The sequence below is a fragment of the Pseudophryne corroboree genome, chromosome 11 (assembly GCF_028390025.1).
Source record: "Pseudophryne corroboree isolate aPseCor3 chromosome 11, aPseCor3.hap2, whole genome shotgun sequence".
Lineage (NCBI taxonomy): Eukaryota > Metazoa > Chordata > Amphibia > Anura > Myobatrachidae > Pseudophryne > Pseudophryne corroboree.
Window position 1 is genome coordinate 107,956,633 of NC_086454.1, and position 9,905 is coordinate 107,966,537.

The window sequence follows — 9,905 nt, forward strand, 5'->3', positions numbered from 1 at the left end:
TTACGATTTTGGCTTATGTGAGATGTCATTGACATGTGAGATGAACTAGATAGTACACTGATCTAGCAAGGATTGACTTGCCTGCACAGTCTATCTTTTCTTGCGATGCCGACCTGGCGGGACCGCGCATCGGGATCGAATCGGGATCGCAAGATGACTTTCAACTTGCAATCTGCACTAACTCTTCTTTAGATTTTGACTATATAGTCAAAATCGAAAGAAAATATCTCACCGTGTGTACATACCTTTAGAGTATTAGGATTGGTTTAGTAGTTTGGGTTAGGGTATTGGGGTTAGATGTTATAGTATTAGGGATAGGATGTTAGGTTTGGTTTAACAGAGCCAATAGAGACAGAACTGCACTTTCAAAGCACACATTATCCCACCTCAGGGTAAAGTGCCTGTCTCTTCTTCCTGGCAGCTACTCTTTAGTCTAGTGCACTGATTGAGCGCTCGGATCCACACACACAGGAAACTTGGTAGAGAAGCTGCTACCACTGGGCATGTGCAGCAGCTTTGCTCTGTCCCTTACACTGCATGATGTAGCAGCAGCTCTAGTAATCATATTATATGCTATTGTTATCCTTTGAGCTGCTGGCCAATAGGAGGGGGGTTTCTGGAGGTGGGGCTACGAAGACATGATTTAGCATGAATTGCGTCATCCCCTACCCCCTGCGTTTGCCTTTACCAGTACATCTCTTTGTGGGAGAGCAGGCATCCTTTAAGTCATACACTAATTTTTGTTGAGTTGCTATGTGTGTGCACATACATAGGAACTCCAGCATCACTCTGCTGAAAAGCTGCTGATGACATTCTGAAAGGAGGGTAATTGAAGAAAAAATCCCCACACACATTTCAATTCTATCAATGCAGTGTTGGCTGGTTTAAACCCCCTTGGTTAAAAGCATAGTTTAAACCAATTTTTTTTTTTATTATTATTATGCTGTGACTACAGGCACAGCACAGTGACTTCATAAACAATGCCTAATACAAGGAAATCCAACTGGTATTATTCCACATTATTGTTGCTTGTGGTCTTCATTTGAGTGAGCTGAACCAATGCAGTAAATTCACACACACAACAGAGATATAGGGAGGGAGGGTGAACCAGATCACAGAGGTACTAAATCTGCATAGCATCCGCTAAGACCCCACAAACTTCGCCCCTAAAAATTCTATAGGACAGTAGAAAACAATAATTAACATTCTCAATCTTAAAGAGTAAACAACTCCAAGACATTAAAAAGGAAATACACAGAGAAACACCTCATGGTTTAATCTCCTTCATGTTTATTTCAAATCAAAACCTTCAGTCCTATTGAGATGTCCCTGAATATACTTTGCATGTTTTAATCTGTTTAGTCTATTTAAATATATTCAGATGTAATATGTTGTTGTTGCTGGCAACTAGTTATTCATAACAGTAATGTCGGCATCGGCGGTTGTGCACATCCGAACGGTTCAACAATTGAATTGCTCCGTCGGGCGCCATCTAGCTGCTGCTGGTGCACAAATGACTTGAGTTCCCCCCATAGAGGTAAGGAGCAGCGTTATCCTTTTATTATATAGGATAACCAGTAAAACAATTGGTTTTATTGAAAGAAGTAAAATAAATAATATTGAAGCCTAATAGCTTTGGATTGTTAATGTTAGAAAGAATTAAAAACATGGTTGATCAAGGTTTTTAATACATAGCAGTGTTTCACAGTATTAATATAATAAGCAGGATTCGTTTTTTTCATGAAAACATTAATGCAAACAAATGGTTTAAAAAAAATAATGTAAAACGTTTTTCTCCAACCCTCTATCAAAGAAAAATAAAGGGTGGACATTCCCTGTAACATCCTGTTTCAAAAGCCATGCTTATCCAAGTAGTTGGATAAAGGGATAAGAAGGAGTAAACTTAAAAGTCAGACTGCTTCAACTGCTGCCAGAAATGCAGTAGCCCTGGGAAACAGTTTCACAAAGAAGTCCCTTGGGGCTCTGGATAGGGGGAGGGGAGAAATTAGAAGTGTTTTCCCCAGTTGTCGCACAGCTTAAGGTAATCTTTAATACATTGAGGCCGTATTCCATACCAGACTTCCTGTGTAAAACAAAAATGTTCTTGAAAAACATTAGTGACAGCTTCTTTATTTCATTTCACAGATGAATGGTATATTAATTTATTTGTCATTTTGCTGTAATCATGTGTGGGAGAAATAGTACCTGTGTTTTGTTGGTGCTGGAAATTAGCACTAGGGGCAAATTAATTGTTTGTTTAAATGTTCTCTTAGGCTGGGTACGTACTAGATCATACTTGCCTACCCTCCTGGAATGGAAAATCGGGTGCAACTCCCGGCCCCTCGGAAAAGGTGGACAAGTCTTCCGCAGCAGCGAACCCCCTCCTCGGCTACCCAACTACAGAGCACAAGTGGGCAGTCTGAGGGGACCTGATGACTCAATTCGTGCTAAATCGTGTCGTCATAGCCCTCCCTGTACAATGACTGTGATAGCGGCATTGGATAGTGGGGGCATAACCATGATGATGTGAATGCAATGCCCCTGTACTGCCTCTTTCACTGTGTCATGCCCCCGCCATGTTCCTATGCTGCATCATGCCCACCCGCTCCGCTTTGCCTTTCCACTTATTGACAGTTTAAATCTATGGGTGGAATTGTGACGCTTCCTGCAACTCCTAGACCAAGGGTGTAGCTAACATAGGTGCTGGGAGTGCAGCTGCTATGGGGCCCAGAGCTGAGAGGGGCCCACCTTCCCAGACAGAATTACATGCGCTATACATAAGGATATAGCTACCATAGGTGCAGGGAGTGCAACTGCTATGGGGCCAGTGCTGAGAAGGGCCACCTTCCCTGTCACAGTTACATGTGTTATATACAAAGGTGTAGCTACCATAGGTGCTGGCCCATAGCTAAGAGGGGCCCACCTTCCGAGACAGAATTACATGCGTTATACATAAGGATGTAGCTAACATATGTGCAGCTGCTATGGGGCCCAAAGCTGTTATATACATTTTTCACCATTAAGTAGTACATACAGTAGGGATCCTTTCAAACTTTTGTCTTGGGGTCTACAATATAAAATGAACTGGAGGGCACTGTAATGTGCACAATATGAAGTGGAGGTACTATAGTGTGACATAATATGCACTGGGAGCAGCACTGTGATGTGACATACTGTAATATGACCCAGGGACACTGTATGTTATAATGTGAGTTGGGGGAGTTGGGGTTACTGTGTTGCATAATGTGTACTGGCAGCCCTACAATGCGACATCATGTGAACTAGAGCACTACTATTGGGCATTACATTATCTAAGGCACTACTATGGTTGCTGGGGAAAGGTATCTCTAGAGAAGCATTTGGACAGGGGCCCCTTCAAAATGTTGCTGTGGGGCCCACAAAGCTCTGGCTACGCCTCTGTTGCAGGCTATTAATATGAGCCACTGTATCACAGGTAGGACAAGCCTGCCACTTGTTTTTTACATTAGTTGTCTTGACTTCTTGACTATGACCATGGATATGTGTATAATGTCAGGTAAACACAATACAGTTGGGCCAACCAGCCAATATTTGTATGATCAGGCAGATAATTGTATAGAGTGTATGCAGGAACACTAGCCGATAAATGGCTTCACACGCTCCTGTAAGGTTTAGATCTGGAGATTGGGAGCTGATATGCCGTGCACCCTATCTCGTTCCTGATCTACCGTTCCCGCTTAAGACATCTGAAGACAACACACACTGACCTAAGGGTGCACACCTACCCGATAATGGCTCTTTCGGGTCAGAGTGTATATCAGATCTAAAGAATAAGGGGTACATTTACTAAGCAGTGATAAGAGCAGAGAAGTGAGCCAGTGGAGAAATTTCCCCATCAACCAATCAGCAGCTCTGTATCATTTTATAGTATGCAAATTATAGATGTTACTTTAGTGCTGATTGGTTGCCATGGGCAACTTCTCCACTGGCTCACTTCTCCGCTCTTATCACTGCTTAGTAAATGAACCCCTATATCTGCTAGTGTGTACCCGGCTTAACTGTGTTAAGATGGCAAGAAAACGTAAAATTATAAACATGGTTTATGGTCTTATTAGTCCAGGGTTTCCTCAATTCACTTTCATCACATAGCTGGCAACTTTCTGGCTGCCCCCTCTGGCAAGGGGCAGGCAGGTTGGTACAGTGGTGGGCGATGTGGGGAGTGTGGCTTGGCACAGGGGGGCGGGGAGAGGGCGTAACGCGGCATAGGATGCTGTGCGTGGGGGCACAGCACCACGAGCAAGCCATTATGGCCACTCCCCCCAATGTACAATGCCGAGATTCAGCGCAAATCGTGTCATTGGCTGGTCCTCCTGCTCACTTCACTCAGTAAGTGGGTGGTGGGTGGCTCCAGGAGTCTAGCCCAATCGAATAGGTGGCCGGGAGTGCCACCTGAATTTGGGAACCTCCCAGCCGTTCCGGGAGAGGAAGCAAGAAAGCTGCAGACTCTGATATACAGTATCTCATTATTCATCGTATGTAAATTAGATTCCAAAATAGGGGATGGTTTTGCAAGGAACAATGACTGAAATGCTTATCTAACAATGCTTTTTAAGAAAAGAAAAAAGTGAGAAACGTAAACGGGGCTTGAGAGCAACTGCTGGCATGCAACAAAATCTAGAGCAACGCTGCAATGGCTTCAGCTGCTCTGTTCTGAAGGGGATGTATTCATGTGACCGGCGGTCAGGAGACCGACGGTCACATAACCTCCCCCTACGTCCCGCTCTCTCCCAATCCCAAAGGTCGGCATGCTGACCAACAGGGCCTATTCCCACTCGTTGATGTCCATGACACCCATAGAGTGGGAATAGAACTCGTGGCGACCGCAAGTTGCCACTGAGCCGGCAGCGAGGCGAGCCCGCAAGGGGCTTGTTGCGCTCATCCCCCCCCCCTGCCAGGATTCTGCTGCCGGGATCCCGACACCGGTATGCTGACCGCCGGTCAAGCATACCACTCCCGTTCTGAAGCAATCCTCTATAAAGAACTGTTGGCCCATGATGTCTGTACAGGCAATATACACTCTCTTAGAGGTTACAGTTATTTAACTACGTCTCTTGGGACTAATATACATGGTATCATGCAAGCTTATGGCTGGGTTGAACTTTCATTGCAATGGAAATGCTTTGCTGGGATCACCACTATGTCTAAGATATGTCATTATTTCTATCCACAGGTATATGGCATGGTGCTTTCCTCTTTCCTTTTCTTCTCTCTACCAAGAGGAAACGTATGGGACCGAAGAGGAGAATACAGCCTAAGCAATGCCTTAGTGTGCCGTTCAGATGCCAAACCCATTACTCCTCTTATTCAGCTGTTGCCATACCGATCTGCACAGTAACTTCCTGTGTTATACCACACACAGGGACAGCACACATTGCTTTGTAATGCATTTCAGATGTAACTATTACCACATTGTTATGAGACAATAATGTATTTAAGAGATCATTCAAATAGGATCCTATTGTTTAATGACAGGGGGGGGGGGGGGGGAATCTTACTTCCCCTCTAAAACAATTTCACGGTATTTCCAATGACACAGTTATGGAAATCCAGATGATTCCAGCACAGCGACATTGGTACTTGTCGTACTGTGAAAGTTTTGAGTTTCTCTTTTTATAAAATAGTTTTAGATTTTCTTTTATTATTCCAGAAATTGAAACCTTTCGTATTTATCTCCTGTGTAAAAATATATATTTGCATATAATGGTTTCTGCAGAAGATCACAGAGCAACAGGTTTAAAATTACTCAGTGATAAGAATGTGTCAAATGGAAATATTTGAGAAGAAGCATTGATGATACAGTGTTAATGTAATAGATATTGGGGCCTATTCATCATCGAGGGCTTAAGTATCCAACTCGTGGCGGGTGATACTTATCACCAGAGCAATTCAGCATTGCCCTGGTGTGGGAACGGTTCCGGTATGAATGGTCGACCATGTTATGGTCGACAGTCATTAGGTCGACCACTATTGGTCGACATTGACATGGTCGACATGGACACATGGTCGACACATGAAAAATGGTCGACACATGAAAGGTCGACACATAAAAAGGTCGACATGAGTTTTTTTACTTTTTTGGGTGTCGTTTTTTGCGTAAAGTGACTGGGAATCCCAATTAGTGCACCGCGTCCCCTCGCATGGCTCGCTTCGCTCGCCATGCTTCGGGCATGGTGCCTTCGCTCCGTAGTCCACTTGGATCGTAAAGTATGGAAAAGTTCCCCAAAAGAAAAAAAAGTTAAAAAACTCATGTCGACCTTTTCATGTGTCGACCTTTCATGTGTTGACTATTTTCATGTGTCGACCATGTGTCCATGTCGACCATGTCAATGTCGACCAATAGTGGTCGACCTAATGACTGTCGACCATAACATGGTCGACCATGTGAACGGATACCCGTGGGAACACCTACTCTAGTAGTAGCATTACTTACCTTTCCCATTGTGGGCTTTTGTGCTAGTGTAACCTGAGGTCAAGCATGTGGAGCCCTGCAGAAAACAGGGTTGCAAAGAGGGATCCGATTGGATCCCATCATCTCTCTGCTACATTCTTTTTGTGTGCGTTGCAGCTGTGCGCGCGCCTAAACTTAGGGATCGCAGGAACAGCTTATTTTGAGATCAGCTGTCCCCACACTAGAGCAATACTAAATTGCTTCAGTAGTTAAGTAGGCACAACTTACTTAAATATCAAGGGCCAACAGACCCCTGATAATGAATATGCCCCAAAGGGAATATCTAGTAAAGGCTGTTTTGCCAATCATAATTGCTGTAACTTACCTGAAAATTTAGAAATCTTTAGCAATTTCCATTGATCTCAAAAAGTGGATTTACTAGGGAAACTTCAATAGGGGTTCACTGTGTGCACTTCATGCAGGAACCCCATTGAAATTAATGTATGTATTGAAATGAATGGGAAAGTCTCTGTCTATACAGTTTTCCATTACTATCCAAAAGGGCTTCTTAATCCAAACACTCACACATTTGAAAATTATGCTGGAGTTATTTTATGGTTTCCAAATGATTCTGCATTTCTTTGCTTCTTGCTATGCCTGTTGTCCCTTGCTACACCTGGTACCCCCAGCAATGTTCATTATCCTTTTATAATCTATAGACGTTTGGAACCCTTTAATGGGGTGGTCAATTGATTTATTCATGTTGTGTGATAAAGCAGGGAATAAGTCAGATTGACAGCTTTTGGTGGCCCCTAGCCCTCCAATTTCCCACCACTGATCTAAGAAGGTTCTCGGTGTATGACATTTGCACACAGACACAATAAAAGCATTTAATTACTTACTATTCTTACTGGGTTTTGTTTTCCTTCTGGTACAGCATGCCCACATACACATAGTATTGAATTTATTAACATGATTGGAAACCACCATACTGCTTGCCAAGGTACTGTCAAGTGAAATAATATCCATGTATTCCACTGCAATGCTGAAATATTTGCTCACATTATTTTAGGAATCCTTTTAACTGCATTTTCCTGTGAGAAAATTGCCAGTGTGACACTACCCTAAAGTGGCAATATAGGCCCTCATTCCGAGTTGTTCGCTCGCAAGGCGATTTTAGCAGTATTGCACACGCTAAGCCGCCGCCTACTGGGAGTGAATCTTAGCTTCTTAAAATTGCGAACGAAAGATTCGCAATATTGCGATTACACATCTCGTAGCAGTTTCAGAGTAGCTTCAGACTTACTCGGCATCTGCGATCAGTTCAGTGCTTATCGTTCCTGGTTTGACGTCACAAACACACCCAGCGTTCGCCCAGACACTCCTCCGTTTCTCCAGCCACTCCCGCGTTTTTTCCGGAAACGGTAGCGTTTTTTCCCACACGCCCATAAAACGGCCTGTTTCCGCCCAGTAACACCCATTTCCTGTCAATCACACTACGATCGCCTGAGCGAAGAAAAAGCCGTGAGTAAAAATCCAAACTTCATAGCAAATTTACTTGGCGCAGTCGCAGTGCGGACATTGCGCATGCGCACTAAGCGGAAAAACGCTGCGATGCGAAGAAATTTTCCGAGCGAACGACTCGGAATGACCTCCATAGTGTTATAATTTTTAACCACTATTATAGCATTATTAACACATACCACTATTGCACCTTGTTTACTGTGGGGGTGATTCAGATGTGGTTGTAGTAAGCATCGCTGCTGCTTCCAGGGCCGTAACTAGGGTGGTGCCACCGGTGCCTCGCACACAGCGCATGTCTATTTTGGCAGGTGCCCATTTTTACTAACTGTGCGCCTGGTTCCTTCTGGTGTAAAGCGGTGTCCAGAGTGTGTCAGCGGCCGGTAAGTCACCCTATGGGAGCAAGGAGAGAGGCAGGGCTGGCCACGCAAAGTACTAGACAGAAACTGTACTGGCACTTCAGGCAGGCTTAGCAGCGGTGCTCCATAGAATTGGTACAAGGCTGACAGCCTCACCTCGTAGAGTGAAGCCAGAGAGAGATAGCTGTGATGCGTGCATACCTCCCAATTGTCCCAAATGCAGCGGGACAGTCCCGCTAATTGGACACTGTCCTGTTGTCCCAACCGCGGACCGCAGTGTCCCACGGGCAGGGGGGCAGATTGGGAGAGCCAGTGATCAACGCTGCTATGCTCTGCAAAGCAGTCAGTGATCACTGAATAGATGACGCGTGCATATGCACGGCATCTATCAGTGCAGGGAGTGGAGCCGGTGGCTGCCCAGCAATTTGGAGCACTGGGCACGCCCCCAAAATGATGAAAACGGGGGTCGCTATGCTAGGTCCCGCCCCCTAAACCTGAGGCCCCACACCCTTTCCAGACCCGGACGCGCCTTCAGCGAGGCTTGTCCCAACCTTAGATAATCAAAAGTTGGGGGATATGAGTATGTACGCCTGCTGGTAGAGTTTTCCTAGTGTGTTTTGGCACTGCACATGCTCCAAAGCCAGCCAGGACCGTAACTAGGTGTGTGCATAGTTTGCCTTGCACACAGCGCACTTGTGGAGGGAGCGCATTTTGCGCTGAGTCCCCGATTGGCCGCTCTGATTGTGTGATTGTGTGCTCTGGCGCTGGGACGGGGGGTCCGCTCCCAGCGCTGGATGAGCAGCGGCATGTGGGGAAGTTGTGTCCCCTGCGGGATACACCAGAGCATATTGAGTGTCCGATCGCAGTGCTGGTAGTACTGTGGCGGGTGTCCAGCATCCTGTTTGGACCCCATGCACTAGACTTGAATCAGGGACGGGCCTGTGTGAGCCAATCACGCCTTGCGTAGAGGCAGCCATTGGAAAGCATCAGTAGCGAGCCAATCAGAGCTCGCTGCACCGTAGCTGGCCCCGCCCCCAGCATGTGAAGTCAGACGCCACTGGAGGGGAGAAGAAAGAAGACGCCGCGGAGGAGAAGAGGAAGCGTGGCTGGAATGGGAAGAAGACACCAGACGAAGAGCTCCAGTAGCCCCGGAAGAGGCCAGAAGACTCCGGGCTCAAGAGAGAGGACCAGAAGCGCCAGCTGGATGCAGAGAAGAGGCGGCGGTGCTGCTGGCAAGGACGGGTCAGCGGCAGAAGAAAGAAGTAGATGACCGGAGAGGCCTGTAGTGGTGGGAAGAGAGCCCAGTGAAGCTCCTCACTGCAGCCTCTCCCACCATGAGGTAAGCCCTTCAAAGGCCCTACATCTTTCCTCCTTAGGCCACCAGGGATCAGGCATTAGGCCCGTGGGCGCAGTCTGGCCACAGGCCTGTGGGGCGCAGTAGGCGGGCACTAGGCCCATGGCCATAATTCAGGCATTAGGCCTGTGGGCATAATAGAGGGCACTAGGCCCTAATAGTTCAAGTGTCCCCCGTTAGGTATACAAGGTGACTCTGGGCATTAGGCCCAGGTCACCCAACCGACCCCATGCTAGGTGGGTGC

At 46.1% G+C, this 9,905-nt stretch overlaps 1 protein-coding gene across 2 annotated transcripts in view; it reads left to right on the forward strand.

The window, feature by feature from the left end:
- Positions 1–7,333, forward strand: part of TSPAN32 (tetraspanin 32) — a 165,696-nt gene extending 158,363 nt beyond the window's left edge. For both annotated transcript variants that reach the window (XM_063944724.1, XM_063944725.1), the window contains one exon: positions 5,210–7,333. In XM_063944724.1, coding sequence (XP_063800794.1) covers positions 5,210–5,374 — 165 coding nt within the window. In that variant the 3' untranslated portion in view covers positions 5,375–7,333. The remainder of the gene's footprint in view (positions 1–5,209) is intronic.
- The last annotated feature ends 2,572 nt before the right edge of the window (positions 7,334–9,905 follow it).